Below are 16,885 nucleotides of genomic sequence, written 5' to 3' on the forward strand. Positions count from 1 at the left end.
TCCAAACCTGCTGCTGGCCAGCTTTAGCAAACAGGGAGATTCTGAAGCACCTCTTTGAGGCCTCCGAGCAGTCCATAAGTTTCATCTCCCGCCTGAAAGATTCACGGAGTAGAAGAGAATACAGCAAAAGGTTTCAATTGCACAGCCCATTTGCAATGCCCGGCTATTGAAAGGAAATACTCTAACTTCTCATTCAGACATTATTTATGAAAGTGCTATGCTCTATTCCAGAGCAAGCAACCTTTTTAAATATCTATACCAACTATATGGCTCCCTAGTTGTTTGAGAATGCTGAATGATTACCATTACAGGTGTGGATGACTGATCCCCTCCAGGACGTTGATGGTGGGGGATTCAGCAATAATAATATCCACTTAAAGGCCTCAGTTGGGACAAGATTAGTTTCCCCGTCAGTGCCTCACCCGGCCCAGTGTAAAATTGCTGTGTGGTTGGGGGAGGGGGGGCGGGAACCCGAAAGGAATTCCATCCCTTCAATTTCATGCTCCCCACCCACCTCCCTAAAACCCGCCGATGGGGGAGGGTAAAATTCTGGCCTACGATTCCATGAAACAACCAGTATGTTAAGTTTTATTCAAGGTCGAAATGTTGTGGAAATACTATGAATGGAATGATCAGGAAATGTTTAACGCCTCAAATGTATCACAAATGAATATGTAGGCGAAACACCAAGCCAGGCTGGAACTTAGGAATCGCTAACAGGAGGAAAAGAAAATCAGGAAATCATCTGCTTTGAAAAGATTTGAGGTATTAAAAGATGGAACACCACATAGTAGCTGTGTATAATGAGGAATTCAGACAGACAGTCCAAAGGTCTAGAGGGTCCTTCCTGCAGGATCGTCTATCCATGAAAATTCCTGATTGGAAAATCCTGCAAGGACCATTGAGGTGAACAATCAGATTCCAGGGATGTGCTTCCAGGGCTTGCAGACGTACCATTCCACTCTGGTCAGGCTGCACCTTGAATTTTGCATCGGTTGAGGTCACAATTGAAGCAAACATTCGGGACCTAGATGTGACAGAAAGAGCCTTGATGCTGATCCCTTGTACTGGATCACTAAGCGGAACGCTAGAAAAACGAATGGTCTTCCGTTTTGCAAGGAGGTGAACCAGACACAAATTTATGATATCTACCTTCAAGTGTTGGAGGTGTACCCGAACCAAATCAGTACTGTCAGAAGCAATTGGGGGAGGAAATTTGTGGCTTTGCCTAAATGGCTTAAGATTTTTTGATTTGATTTATTATTGTCACATGTATTGGTATACAGTGAAAAGTATTGTTTCTGGTGCGCTATACAGACAAAGCATACTGTTCATAGAGAAGGAAAGGAGACAGTGCAGAATGTAGTGTTACAGTCATAGCTAGGGTGCAGAGAAAGATCAATTTAATGCAAGATAGGTCCATTCAAAAGTCTGATGGCAGCAGGGAAGAAGTTGTTCTTAAGTCAGTTGTTCTGTGACCTCAGACTTGTGTAGTTTTTACAGGACAAACATAACATTGGTGCAATGCAGTTAATAGAGAAAACAGGCTGAAGCTTGGAGCAGCAGACTAGTTCCAAAGTCCATTCGGTCTCCAACTCTAACTTCACTCATTCAGACCAATGTTGCAGTGTAGTGGAAAGGCTCACTTATGACTGCAGTGTACTGAATGTGGACCTTATGGTCTCAGAGGGAATGAGGAACAAATCAAATAATTAATAGCAATTATTACAAGGGAGAAAATGCTTAAAAACATTTTTATCGGCCACTATCAATGCTCATTAAAAGAGCATATTAAAGCTATACTTGGTGGTCAACTTTTATGTTTTTAAACAATTGATCCTATTTCACAAATTCAGTTACATTTTTTCAGATGGGCAAACAAGGTTTGTCCGACTGACAGTCTGTAATCGGATTTTCCCAAGACATTTCATCAGACTAACTTAGCAAGAATTCCACAACTGAAGCTTTTAAAGAAAATAAAAGTTGTTTGAAATTAGCAGGAAATTAAGCCATTTGGGTTCAAAATCGACTTGGCATTAAGCATTAAGCATCAGATGTAAAAATAACAAGGAATGGACCTTCATATGGCAGGGGCTATTAATAAAATGGAGTGCTGACCGTGTGGTTAGGGCTAATGCTCGGATTCTTTATGGAGGCAGCTGCAGGTCTACAATGAGTTTATTTGGATCTAAGGCAGTTTAATCATTGCTTTGAGGGGGATATTTCTGATAGACTTTAGAATTGATGGCATCCTTTCTAAACCAGTTTACTCACTATGTAAAGGAGACGTAGCTACATTTTTGGGTTCAAATACAACACTGCAAGCTGAGTATATTTTCCTTTGTTCACAGATTTTAGCAAACATAGAATCGAGCACCAAGGAGGGACCATCTCTGTACGTCTACGCAGGCAAATGGAGAGTATTCCATCACATTCCTGATTTGTGACTTGTAGATTGTGGACAGGCTTTGGGGCGTCATGAGAGGAATTACTTGCCACAGGATTCCTAGCCTCTGACCTGCTCTTGTAGCCACAGTATTTATATGGCCAGTCCAGTTCAGTCTCTGGTCAATGGTAACCCCCAGGATATTGATAGTGTGGGATTCAGCGATGGTGATGCCACCGAATGGTCAGAGGTTGATGGTTAGATCCTTTCTTTTTGGGGACGGTCATTGTCTGGAACTTATGAATGTTAGTTGCCACTTGTCAGCCCAAGACCGGATATTGTCCAAGTCTTGCTACATTTCAACATGGACTGCATCAATCATGACAGGCCAAATGGCCTCCTTCAGTGCTATATGAGTCTGTGAAAACACAATCCCATATCTCTCCCCAACACAGGAGTTCATGGTTCAAGACACTAAGATTTAGTGAATTGAATCCTCAACTAACAACTTAACCAAAATCACAAGGTAGAATTCTCCTTCACAAAATTTAAAATGTATTTAAATTTATTAATTAGAATATGTAGCACTTTCTGAAAGACTGAAAGCAGTAAAATATTTAACTACTATTGCCTTCCATGAAGAAATTGCAGAGGGAACAAAGAACAAAGAAAATTACAGCATAAACCCTCCAAGCCTGCACCGACCATGCTGCCCATGTGAACTAAAGCCCCTTACCCTTCTGGGGACCATATCCCCCTAATTCCATCCTATTCATGTATTTGTCCAGGCGCCCTTTAAAAATCACTACTGTATCTAAAGGAAGAGGTTTCCCATGGCAAAGTCTCCGCAAATTAGAATATTCAATACAAATAGATGTCATGGAAGCTCCCACACTATAGCCATTGGTAGCCATTACCTGGCCAGTTCACCTATAGGCACCCCTCTCTACCCCAACAGAGACAGAAAGCTTTGCTTTCACATGGCATCCATCAGAGTACAAACCAGATCATAGCAATTGGCAGTTAGGGCCTTTCTGCACGAATTAGCAAGATCCTTTGCACAATTGTGAACAGAGCTTTTTCATCTTATTCAATTGCATTCTGTTTTAAAGGTTTTCTTCCTAAACCTCCTCCACCAACCTGCAAGATTTTTATGAAGTGTTTATATAGAGTTACCTGGCAACATACCTCAACCTGTACTGTTCACTCAGCTACATTCCACCAGAGGTCACTTTAACCCCCACCTTTCAGCGGCTGGAGAGGAGCATGTAAAATTATTGTAGTTTACGCACATAATGGAGGGAATCAAATATTAAAGCAATGCCAGGGTCAGCCTTGCAGTGGCCTCTCCCAAACTCATCTCCCCAACTGTTTTCACACCAGTACCACACTGAACACAGCCTTGGCCTTTGATTGAAAGCACACTTTGACAGCAATACACTGTGCCGACGGTGCCTGCCATCTGTCCTGGTCAATTCTCCAACTCAACTGCAAGGTCACAGGCACAAGGACTGCCTGGTATTGGCTATAACATGGTTACTTCAAATAACATGTAGCAATGCAGTAAATAGTGCTGGAAGCAGATTTTTAAAAAAATAAAAAACACTAAATTATTTGTTCAAAGGTGGATGTTCAAGTCGATCCACAAATTTTAACTTGGTCGTCGTCAGAATAATGTTCCCAGTTGCTTGCAGATGTAGAGTCCCTGTTGTCTACAAGACAGTTCTTCACTGCCATCTGCAGATAAAATCCTGATACTACATCTGTAAAGGAGCTAGGATCTGAATTTTAAAGCACAGAGGATGGACCCCATCATGCCAGTGCCAGCTGCCTGAGAGAACTATTCATTCAATCCCTTTCTCCTGACCTCATTCTGCATCCTTTTCAATTTTTCACTGAAGTATTTACCCTCCTTCTTTATATGTATTCTACTTCCACTGCTGTTGCAGATATGAAATTCCATGTTGCAAATATAATAAACCATTTCTTCCTTCACTGAAAAGTATTTAATGAGAAAGCACCTTGAATTGGATAAGCAATTGGTTCGATTCTCATTGACATAAGATGGTTACTAATGTACATGGTTCAATGTGGATACTGGTTATGAGTGGAGTCCGCCAGGGATTATGACAAGGACCACTGCTGTTATAACTTCACTACTAGGGCGGCACGGTAGCACAGTGGTTAGCACTGCTGCTTCACAGCTCCAGGGACCTGGGTTCGATTCCCGGCTTGGGTCACTGTCTGTGTGGAGTTTGCACATTCTCCTCGTGTCTGAGTGGGTTTCCTCCGGGTGCTCCGGTTTCCTCCCACAGCCCAAAGATGTGCGGGTTAGGTTGATTGGCCATGCTAAAATTGCCCTTAGTGTCCTGGGATGCGTAGGTTAGAGGGATTAGTGGGTAAATATGTAGGGATATGGGGGTAGGGCCTGGGTGGGATTGTGGTCGGTGCAGACTCGATGGGCCGAATGGCCTCTTTCTGTGCTGTAGGGTTTCTAAGATTTCTACTTACCATGAGAAAAGTGATCATTCTTTACCAATGAATTTGGCAATGATACAAAGATTTGGAAGAATGCTAAAACCTTAAAAAGATGACTGTAATCAGGTGGAGATGCAATGGGGAAATCCACCTGCTCACATTACTTTAAAGAACTCAATCAACTTTTGGATGTCAGAGCCTGTGACTCTATTTCAAGATGCATGAGAGTAGTCCTGCTTAGTCTGGGAAATATAAATCCCTTAACCAAGGTCAGAGACAAGGTTTGTGTTTGTGGGTTCTTGTGTACAAATTGGCAACCTAATTTCCTACATTACAGCAGCAACTATATTTCATTAACCATAAAGCACTCAGAGAGGCCCTGAGGTCACAAAAGGCACTATATAAATGTAATCATTGAAATCTTAGAATCCCTCCAGTTTAGAAGCAGGCCATTCAGCTCATCAAGTTTGCATCGATTCTCCGACAGAGCATCCCACCCGGATCCTATCCCTATAACCCCACATATTTTCTCTGCTAATCCCCCCTAACCTGCGCATCTTTGGACACTAAAGGGCAATTTAGCATGGCCAATCCACCTAACCTGCACATCTTTGGATTGTGGGAGAAAGCCGGAGCAATCCCACGCAGACACGGGGAGAACGTGCAAACTCCACACAATCACCCAAGGCTGCAATTGAACCCAGGTCCCTGGCGCTGTGAGGCAGCAGTTCTAACCTCTGTGCTGCTCATTCCTTCCATCTTTCGTGGATATACTTTGGCTCCGATCGTCCGGTATATGGATCATGGGAGACAGGATGTAAGCTCCAAAATGCACATCGGAATCTTGCGGATATCCCGATGCACTGACTCTGTGGGAATTATCCAGAATGTTTGGACTCTCCATGGGCAATTCCCCTGCTCCCCAGGATCCTCCTGAAATGTCAGAGATTTCGGATAGTCCCAACGCACTTAACCTGGATATTGACCCAGGAAATTTTAAAAAGAAAAATGCTGATCTAACTCCCACATAGTTATACAACTGACGGCCCCCACTTTCCCACTGACACCCTGAATTCCCCAATGACAGCCCCCTGACCTGACTAGTCCTTGGCACCCAACTCCCCTCCCGCCACCGAGGTTACCTCCAATCTGACTCCCCCTACTGATCCTCGACTCCTTTCCTGACCCCTCCCAGCAGGGAAAATAGGGCAGTCTGAACTGGTCTTGAATACCTTAAAATGGGACAGCAGTGAAAGCTGGGAAATACGAATACTGGCCTGAACTGTTCTGTTCCTATTGGGTGAATCCAACTCCCCTCCGACCCGACTGACCGGACTAAACCCCCGCCCCGCTTGACCTGACTACCCCTCAGCCCACCTGCCCATTCATCCACCCACCTCGTCCACCTGCCACCCTACCCACTTACATTCTCACCCATTCACTAATATACTCACTCACTTATACACCAAAAAGCTGTTTAAATGTCCCAAAGCTTTTCAGTGTGTTAGTGAACGCTTACCAGATAATTGCAGCTGGTGGCATGAAAAGAGACGTCGCTCATGTCCCCACCTGATGACCCAGCGCTACGAGAGGAAGCGGTGCAAAGGAGGACCATTCCACATTTCTGAAGGAGCCTGAATGGAAAGGCCTGGTCAGAAATGCAGAGCTCCATCATGACGCAGAGAAGTAGCAGCAGAATGGCATTTTGACAGCAATTGCTGCTCCTCAGAATGCCAACATTTCATGGAATGCGTTTCACGACATGATGGCACAGTGGTTAGCACTGCAGCCTCACAGCGCCAGAGACCCAGGTTCAATTCTGGCTTCAGGTGACTGTATGGAGTTTGCACATTTCCCCCCACGTCTGTGTGGTGCTCCAGTTTCCTCCCACGCTCCAAAGAGGTGTGGGTTAGATTAATTGACAATGCTAAATTGCCCCTTAGTGTCCCATGATGTGTAGGTTAGGGGGATTAGCAGGGTAAATACATGGGGTTACGGGGATAGGGGCTGGTGGGACTGTTGTCGGTGCAGACTCAATGGGCTGAATGGCCTCCTTCTGCACTGTAGGGATTCTATGCGTCTATGATTCTATGACACAATGGGCCCGATTTTATCATTTTCATTCTAAGTGCCGAATCTGGGCATAGTACAGATCCGACTTAGAAATCCGCTTTCAGGCGCCCCCATACGCTCTCAGCCATCTCCAGTCCCATTCGCACTGTAGGCGGGGCTTAGTGCTGCCAGAACGATGGGAGCTCTGAACTGCGCATGCACAGTTAGAAAGAAATTGGAAAAAGCACGCCCGTGTCAGATCGCTCCTGAGCCGCAGAAAGCTGAGAAAGCGGCCCGGGAGCGAAAAGCGGGAGCAAGGATGTATCTCTGGTGGGGGGCAGATGGATCTCTGGTGGGGGGGCAGATGGATCTCTGATGGGGGGGCAGATGGATCTCTGATGGGGGGGGCAGGGGGGTCCGCTGCCACTCTGTGGGCGATCGGTGGGGGGGAAGGGGGGCAGGGGTGGCGATCGGTCTGGGTAGTGGGGGGGTGGATAAGGGGGGCAGTGATGTGTGTGTGTCCCCCTTATCCACCCCCCCACTACCCACAAACATCACTGCCCCCCTTATCCACCCCCACTACCCGCACACACCACTGCCCCCCTTATCCACCCCCCCCATTACCCAGACCGATCGCCACCCCTGCCCCCCTCCACCCCCACCGATCGCCCGCAGAGTGGCAGTGGACCCCCCTGCCTCCCCCAACCAGAGATCCATCTGCGCTCCCCGATACATCTTACCCACCTCCCTCCTCCCCCCCCCATCAAGACAACGATCTGGCCTCACTCCCCCCCCCCCCCGCCCCCGACAACGCATTTACCTCACTCCCCCCGCAGAGAATGGTCTGGCCACATGCCCCCTCCCCTCCAGAAGAACATCTGACCCACCTCCTCCCCCCCCCCCCCCCCCCCACCACCACCAGACAATGATCTGACCTAACTCCCCACCTCCCCCCTCCAACCAGAGAGTGGTCTGGCCCACCTCCATCCCCACCCCCACCCCCACCACTGATCTGAGCCAGGGAGCCGTTGGAGACACTGAACGCATTCTTCAGAGGCTGGAGCACCCGACTCAGACTTTTATTTCGCAGGTCCCTAAAAGCGCGGTTCCGGATTGGTAAACGTGGTGGTAAAGGGGGAAATGCTGATAGAGTTGGGCGGACAGTTCATTAATTCAATTTAAATGCTTGCAAATGCATTTAAATCGTTGTTGCGCCCGATTTGGGCGCGGAACGGATCCCCGCCATTCGCGGGTCTCGGTAAAGTGGCGATCTGCGCGGACGCGGGTGCAGATCGCGATAAAGGCCTCACACCCGACTTTACCACGATTTCGTGCCCGAAAACGGGCTCAAATTGTTGGTGAAATCGGGCCCAATGTGTGTAGGTGAGTGTGTATATGAGTGAATGGGTGAGCATGTAAGTGGGTAGAGTGGCACATGGGCGAGGTGGGTGGATGAATGGGCAGGTGGGTTGAGGAATAGTCAGGTCAAGAGGGATTGGGGGTTAGTCAGTCAGTCTCTTCCAGTTCTGTTATCAAGGTATGATACATTGTAAGCAATCTTTTCAATAAACATATCCTGGTCATTCCTGAAAATTATTCCAGTTGCAGCGGCAGACCATAAAACTTAATAGCCGGAATTTTCTAGCCATTCCCATTAGCGGAGAAACCTGCAGCGGGGGAGCTGCAGGTTGGAAATCCTGCTAACAGTGGCAGGAAGAGAGGATCCCACTGCCAGCCAATGGCGGACTGCTCCATCGCCACGAAACACACCACGAGTGGGGGGCGGGGGGGCATAGTGGAAGAGTAAGTGAGGTCCGTGGGGGGTATTAGGGAAGTAAGAAAGGCAAACAAACCATTTACTTTCAATTAGAAAAACATTTAAAGGTACTATACAGAGAAAAACTAAAGTAAACATCTGCCTTTTGATAATAGAGTTAGAGTTGGATTTTGATATTTGTTGAATGTCAAACAATCGTAAAAAATTCCACAGTGAAATTTTTTTTTGAATTAGAAATAATATTTTGGCTTCTACCTTAATCCCATATGCATGTCCCGATCAATTATTATCTGTAAAATTTAAAACTGAAAGTGAAGGGATTCAGTGTTTTATAACTTCCTGTTTTGATGTCTGTGAGAATATTTCAATCTGATTGGCTACTTACTCTGCTTGATGAGAACATACCTGCAGATCACCTTAGGTTGGTGCCAGATTCAAACTGGCAATGAGAAAAGGGAAATTCACAGCAGAGAGGCTGATAGATTTTTGTGGACAGCTTTCTCTGAGGTCAGTGGCGAGAGCCATTGCTTTGTTGCTGACAGTGAAATCCAGCCCAATGCATGATCAAATAAGAACATCCCTACTAGGAGATATGTTAAGTGGAGATAGTTAATCTTGTTTGGAGGAGGGACACATTAACTGTGCCAGCTCAATCTGCCCCTAACATGCACATTCTTGCTTCAGTAATTGTGGCTGTGCTGGCTTGTAATAATTTCTAATTTAACCAATTGGTTGGCAGAACTAGGTGGCATGATCGCTAAATATTTTGATCGCTAGAGTACAGTTAAATCATTTTTTTAGCAACCTTTGGGAGAAAAGCGACTCTTCAAATGCGGCGACAAAAATCTGTGCACAATTTAACAGAGAACATTAAAGAAATAACTCACCATTTTCCCGAACAACGTTTGGGCTGTCAATACCATTCTTGACATGCTTCACTTTGACTGGTTTTGCACGAAACACTGACTCTTCTCCAGTTACAATTTGCTCCTTCTTTTCTTTCCTCTTTGGTGGCTGTGGTGAGGTGAGTGGATAGACTTCATTTGCTGTCCCTGTTGAACGGACTTGGCGATCTCCCTGCTAATTCAGTAAATCCCGATGAGATAATAGTCATTTCACTATGAACCTGTACAAAGTTTTCAAGACAAATTTCTATCTATCTGTATGTAAATTATTAAAGGCTTTTTTTGAAATGAGTTAGAATATGCTGCAACCTATTCAGTTCTGACATCTATTGTGTGGAAGCACCATTGGTCCAGGGATTTTTTTTGAGCAGATCGAACCAACTCACCAGACTCACCTGTTGATGATATTGGCATTGCAACAAATCAGTGGATATAATGATCAAGCTGAAAGTAGAAAGAAACTTAAGCAAGGAGTAAGAAGAGCTAAAAGGGGTCATGAAAAAGCATTGGCCAGCAGGATTAAGGAAAATCCCAAGGCTTTTTACACATATATAAAGAGCAAGAGAGTAGCCAGGGAGAGGGTTGGCCCACTCAAGGACAAGGGAGGAAATCTATGTGTGGAGCTAGAGGAAATGGGCGAGGGATTAAATTAGTACTTTGCGTCAGTATTCACCAAAGAGAAGGACTTGGTGGATGATGAGTCTGGGAAAGGATGTGTAGATAGTTTGAGTCATGTTGAGATCAAAAAGGAGGAGGTTTTGGAGTTCTTGAGAAACATCAAGTAAGACAAGACTCCAGGGCCTGATGGGATATACTCCAGAATACTGAGAGAGGCAAGAGAGGAAATTGCTGGGGCCTTGAGAGAAATCTTTGTATCCTCACTGGCTACAGGGGAGGTCATGATGTGGAGATGCCGGCGTTGGACTGGATATCTGCAGATATCCACTCCATCTGACGAAGGAGCAGTGCTCCGAAAGCTTATGGTATTTGCTACCAAATAAACCTGTTGGACTTTAACCTGGTGTTGTGAGACTTCTTACTGTACAGGGGAGGTCCCAGAGGATTGGAGAATAGCCAATGTTGTTCCTTTGTTTAAGAAGGATAGCAAGGATAATCCAGGTAATTACAGGCCGGTAAGCCTTACATCAATGGTAGGGAAATTATTGGAGAGGATTCTTCGAGACAGGATTTATTCCCACTTGGAAATAAGTGGACGTATTAGTGAGAGGCAACATGGTTTTGTGAAGGGGAGGTCGTGTCTCACGAACTTGATCGAGTTTTTCGAGAAAGTGACGAAGATGATTGATGAGGGTAGGGCAGTGGATGTGGTCTACATGGACTTCAGTAAGGCCTTTGACAAGGTCCCTCATGGCAGACTGGTGCAGAAGGTGAAGTCGCATGGGATCAGAGGTGAGCTGGCAAGGTGGATTCAAAATTGGCTCGGTCAAAGAAGACAGAGGGTAACAGTGGAAGGGTGCGTTTCTGAATGGAGGGCTGTGACAAATGGTATTCCTCAGGGATCTGTGCTGGGACCTTTGCTGTTTGTAACATATATAAATGATTTGGAGGAAAATGTAACTGGATTGATTAGTAAGTTTGCGGACGACACAAAGGTTGGTGGATTTGCAGATAGTGGTGAGGACCATCAGAGGATACAGCAGGATATAGATCAGTTGGAGACTTGGGCGGAGAGATGGCAGATGGAGTTTAATCCGGACAAATGTGAGGTAATGCATTTTGGAAAGTCTAATACAGATAGGAAATATACAGTAAATGGCAGAACCCTTAGGAGTGTTGATAGGCAAAGGGATCTGGGTGTACAGGTACACAGGTCACTGAAAGTGGCAATGCAGGTGGAGAAGGTAGTCAAGAAGGCATACGGCATGCTTGCCTTCATCGGCCGGGGTATTGAGTTTAAAAATTGGCAAGTCATGTTGCAGCTTTATAGAACCTTAGTTAGGCCGCACTTGGAATATAGTGTTCAATTCTGGTCGCCACACTACCAGAAGGATGTGGAGGCTTTGGAGAGGGTACAGGAAAAATTTACCAGGATGGTGCCTGGTATGGAGGGCATTAGCTATGAGGAGAGGTTGGAGAAACTTGGTTTGTTCTCACTGGAGCAACGGAGGTTGAGGGGAGACCTGATAGAAGTCTACAAGATTATGAGAGGCATGGACAGAGTGGATAGTCAGAAGCTTTTTCCCAGGGTGGAAGAGTCAATTACTAGAGGGCATAGGTTTAAGGTGCGAGGGGCAAGTTTTAAAAGAGATGTACGAGGCAGCTTTTTTACACAGAGAGTGATGGGTGCCTGGAACTCGTTGCCGGGGGAGGGAGTGGAAGCGGATACGGTAGTGACTTTTAAGGAGCGTCTTGACAAGTATATGAATGAGATGGGAATAGAGGGATATGGTCCCCGGAAGCATAGGGGGTTTTCTTTAAGTCGGGCAGCATGGTCGGTGCAGGCTTGGAGGGCCGAAGGGCCTGTTCCTGTGCTGTACTTTTCTTTGTTCTTTGTTCTTTTATACTTTATGTTTCAGGTAAACATTTATATTAAGGATGTTTTCTGGTTCTCACATTCATGGTCAGGCATTCTATTGTCATCCTATACTCCAAGAAATTCTGAAATCCAGAACTGACTTGGTCCCTGGAGAGGCTACCATTCTAAACCACAAGTGTTATTTCCTCTGCAGAAAATGCTGAAGGTTTGCAAGTTTTCCTTTAGTCCAATGTAAGAATTTCTCAGAAGAGGGAACAGCCACCATGGCCAAACCAGCCCTTTTCATTGCACTCCCATTTATACACTCTACATTCCCGAACATGCCACAAGATGTGCTGGGGGAAACCTGTATTTACTTTCATGCAATGTCCTTTAAAACCAAAGTGGGCTGGGAGTATTCTGAAAGAGGGTTAATTGGTTTTCTGACTATGACATCATTAGGTTCCAAGAAACTTCCATGTGACATGAGGTTGCCGTAGGGATGAATGGCTGAGAAGCAAAGGGTATTTACCTAAAAGGAGGCTAATTGCAATTGGGACGGGCTGAATTTTCTGTTTGTCGGTTCAGAACAGACTGGGAATTTGTGTAAAGCGGAAACAAGTAAGGTTCTTTCTGAATGGAAGAGTTTTCTGTTTGCTGGTCTTTAAACAGCTCTTAGCTTTAAAGCATGTCTCCGTGGATAAAGCGGTGACTTGTGTGTTATTGAGTTGGAAAGAACAAAGAACTGAAGACAGGAAGGTCAATGGATTGTGAATTGGACAAGACCCATTGTTGCTGTTTCTGTGTTACCAGAGCTCAGCAGATCTTCTAAAGGTTCAGAGAAGGGAATCTCTTGGGATTCTGTGCCTTTGGGACTGTGACGGCGTGAGTGAGGGGTGGTCCGTAGATATGCGCCTTGTCGTTGGTAATCATGCTGCAGGTTCTTCAGATAGAATGAGGCTGCTGGCAAATGCAACTCAAGAGCTGAAACAATTGAATGGGAAGTGAGACACCCTACATAACGAAGGCAGAGTTGCGAAGATTGAGATTGTACATGGTCTCACTTTGTGTGGATGGGAGCGCTTGTAATTACTAGGCGCATCTTTGGTGGATCAATTATTTAAAGTGAAATGTACCTTTGATTAATATCCTATTAATTCATGTTTGAATTTATTGAATTTAGTCGGTTTGCTATTGTAAATAATTTTTTAAAAGTGAAATTCTGTCCAGCAGATTTCTTTCTGTTAGCATTATGGGAATTCCTTTCTTTAAAAAAAAGTTATCAGTCTCTAAGGGAGACGTTAACAATAACGTGTTAAAATGAGGATCAATCGAACTTATTAAGATGTCAATTGGGTTAGCATATCACTCCCATCATTGTTTTGAAGAATTTATAGGTATTGAATAAATAAAGGTAAAAGGGTAAAGGCGCCATAATTCCAGATGGCCATAGGTTCCTCTCTCTTTTGAGGGGGAGAATTGACTGGTGACAATTTAAACCGAGGGTCACCACACCTTAAGCGAGGTTGAGAAGGTGGACCTTTATGAATAACCTCAGGCAATATGGGAACCGTACTGTTGGCGTTGCTCTGCCTCACAAATCGGCCGTCCAACCAACTGAGCTAAACCGACTCCATGTTTGGAAATATGCCTTCCCAGCTTCCTTCACTGAGCTCGGACTGAACTCCATACCCTACAATAGATCATCTAAATGCCTCAGTTATTCAAGGAATAGGGACAATTTTATATCAGATTGTCAAGCTATACAAATCATCACCTGAACGAAAATGTGTCCCTTTTATTCTGAATTAGTTATTACATAGTATGTACAGCATGGAAACAGGCCATTTTTTCCAAATGGTCCTCACCTCATTAAAATCTCTGTTCCTCTGACTTTATCCTCAATAGAAATGGCTGAAGGCACTGGATGCTGCAAAGACTATGGACTCTGGTAACAATAGTAGTGAAGGCCTGTGCTCCAGAAATAGCCGCCACCCTAGTTAAGCTGTTCCAGTACAGTTACAACACTGGCATCTATCCAGCAATGAGAAAATTGCCCAGGTATGTCCTCTTGACAAAAGGCAGGACAAATCCAACCCAGCCAATTACTGCCCCATCAGTCTACTCTCAATTATTACTAAAGGGATTGAAGGCGTCACCAACAGTGCAATCAAGTGACACTTAGCAATAACCTACTTACAGACACTCAATTTGGGTTCCACCAGGGTCACTCAGCTCCTAATATCACTACAGCCTTGGTTCAAGCATGGACAAAAGAGCTGAATACCAGAGGTAAGGTGAGAGTGACTAACCTCGATATCAAGACAGCATTTGACCGAGTGTGACATCAAATAGCATTAACAAAACTGAAATCAATGCAAATCGGGGGAAAAACTCTCCAATGATCCTTAACTATGAGGTCAATAATTAATCCCTGCTCATTACATAATACCAAATCCAAAATAGCTTGCTCCCTGATTTGTTCCACAACATATTGCTCCAAGAAACAATCTCTAATACATTCAATGAACTCTCCATCAAGGCTACCCTTGCCAGTTTGATTAATCCAGTTTATGTGCATATTAAAATCATCCATCATTATTGCTGTTGATTATACTTGGTAACTTCAATGCAAGAGATCACCAAGCATGGGAAGGGGCCAGAGGAAACAATGGGACTGGACGTTGTAACATCAACCATCTCCTCATAATGAAAATCTGTCCTGAGCATGAGCTCTTAATCATGAACACAATATTCCACTTTCCTAATTGCATCAAATTGTCTTGGGTGGGTTCACTCCCGTTCAATGCATTGGCATCTAATTAACTGTGTCGTCGCTAGCTGGACTGCTGATGGGATGTGCATGTAGTGAAAGTCATGTGCAATGCTGACTTCTCAACTAACCACCATCTTATCAAAGCTAAACATCAAGAACTATCCCCCTAGGCACAGAAGCATCTCAATGTCTCAAGGGTGAAAAAGGCAGTCATGGAGAAATCTCCCAGAGAAATTCAAGAGTTACCTTGTGAACAACAAAAATGGACACTATTAGCATTGAGAATGGCTGAGCAGTCTTCAAGGATGTAGTGCACTCCACTGCTGTAGAGGCCCTTGTCCCTACCTCTTGTAAGCCTCAAGGATTGGTCTGATGAAAACAATGAGGTAATCCAAAAACTACTGGAGGAGAGATATTAACTCTTCACGGTTTACCTCAGTGAAAAGTTATCACTATCCAAGCACGTTGCCTATCAAAACATCTGCAGAACTGTCCAATGAAGAGAGATGAAAGACACTTGGTGAATCAGAAAGCAAATGAACTTCATTGATGTGCAGATTACAAAGACTAGAAGAAATTCTATGATATCTGAAAGCTGCTTACAGCTCCAGTCTGTTGGTTCATCACCAGTTCTCAGTGCCAACGGGTCAACACTGCTCACAGAGAAAGTCCAAATTCTAGAAAGATGGGCGAGCAATTTAACCACATCCTCAATTCACTTTCATCCATCAATGTAAAAGCAATCAGTAGACTGTCACAACTTGCCAGCAACTGTTCTGTTGATGACCCTCCTGCACTGTTAGAAATGTCAAACATAATCAAACTCCTGTCCAGTGGCACAACTCTGCAGCTGCTGCCCTTCCAGCTGAGATCTACAAGGCTGGAGGTCAGTACCTGCTCAAGAAGCTCATTAAACTCTTTCAGTCAATGTGAGAGCTAGGAGCAAGAATGCAAAAATGTTTCTCTTGTTCCCCTGCATAAAGAGAAGGGAACTTGCCAACCTTGCAAAAACCATAGAGGAATCTCATTCCTCTCCATCGCCAGTACCATTTTCATCAGAGTCTCCTTCTGAACCGTTCAAACAGGAAAGTCAGTGTGGTTTCAGAAACATAGAAAATGGAAGCAGTAATAGGCCATTCGGCCCTTCGAGCCTGCTCCGCCATTCATTATGATCATGGCTGATCATCGAATTCAATATCCTGATCCCTCCTTCTCCTGCCCCCCCCCCCCCCCCCCGCCACCCCCCATATCCCTTTAGCCCCAAGAGCCATATCTAATTTCTTCTTGAAATCAGACAATGTTTTGGCCTCAACTACATTCTGTGGTAGTGAATTCCACACATTCACCACCTTCTGAGTAAAGAAATTTCTCCTCACTTCAATTCTAAGAGGTTTACCCCTTATCCTCAAACTGTGGCCTCTAGTTCTAGACTCCTCCACCATTGGGAACATTCTTTCTGAATCTACACTGTCTAACCCTGTTAGAATTTTATAAGTTTCTATGAGATAAATGTTGAGAAAATATCAAGGAATCACTGGTATGGTGTTTGCACCGAGACAGCTCCAAGACAAATGCCAAGCCAAGAACAGAACATAGACCTCTACATCAGGTAAGTGACCTGACCAAGGCCTGATACAATCAGTGGTGAGAGCTTTTGGAAGAGGAGAAATTCAGCTGTCCGAAGAAACTCATTACAATGGTACAACAGTTCCATGACAGCGTGCTCACTACATGACCTGGATGATGGTGAGCCCTGTGACCCATTTCCAGTCAAACTGGAGTTAAACAGGGCTGTATACTAGCACCAACACTGCTCAGTATGTTATTCTCTGCCATGTTCTCCAATGCCTTCCATGATGATGACCCGGACATCAAAATCAGATATTGCATGGCTGCTCAATCTAAGACAACTCCAGACAAAGACCACTGTCTCCAAAGATACATGTTGCATTTTCCTGTTTGCTGATGACTGTGCATTATCTGCTGGTTCGGAGCTGGATATGCAATTTAGCATGGATTTTCAAGGACTCTAACT

The 16,885-nt window shown here is 44.7% G+C and overlaps 1 protein-coding gene across 1 annotated transcript in view; it reads right to left on the reverse strand.

Annotated features, from left to right (window-relative positions):
* LOC144481052 (doublecortin domain-containing protein 2-like) overlaps positions 1 to 16,885 on the reverse strand; it is a 90,947-nt gene that overhangs the window by 5,607 nt on the left and 68,455 nt on the right. The window contains exons 7-8 of the mRNA XM_078200706.1: positions 9,581 to 9,770; positions 5,600 to 5,797 (exon numbers count right to left, since the gene is read on the reverse strand). Coding sequence (XP_078056832.1) covers positions 5,600 to 5,797; positions 9,581 to 9,770 — 388 coding nt within the window. The remainder of the gene's footprint in view (positions 1 to 5,599; positions 5,798 to 9,580; positions 9,771 to 16,885) is intronic.

Source organism: Mustelus asterias, chromosome 2 (genome assembly GCF_964213995.1).
Source record: "Mustelus asterias chromosome 2, sMusAst1.hap1.1, whole genome shotgun sequence".
Classification (NCBI taxonomy): domain Eukaryota; kingdom Metazoa; phylum Chordata; class Chondrichthyes; order Carcharhiniformes; family Triakidae; genus Mustelus; species Mustelus asterias.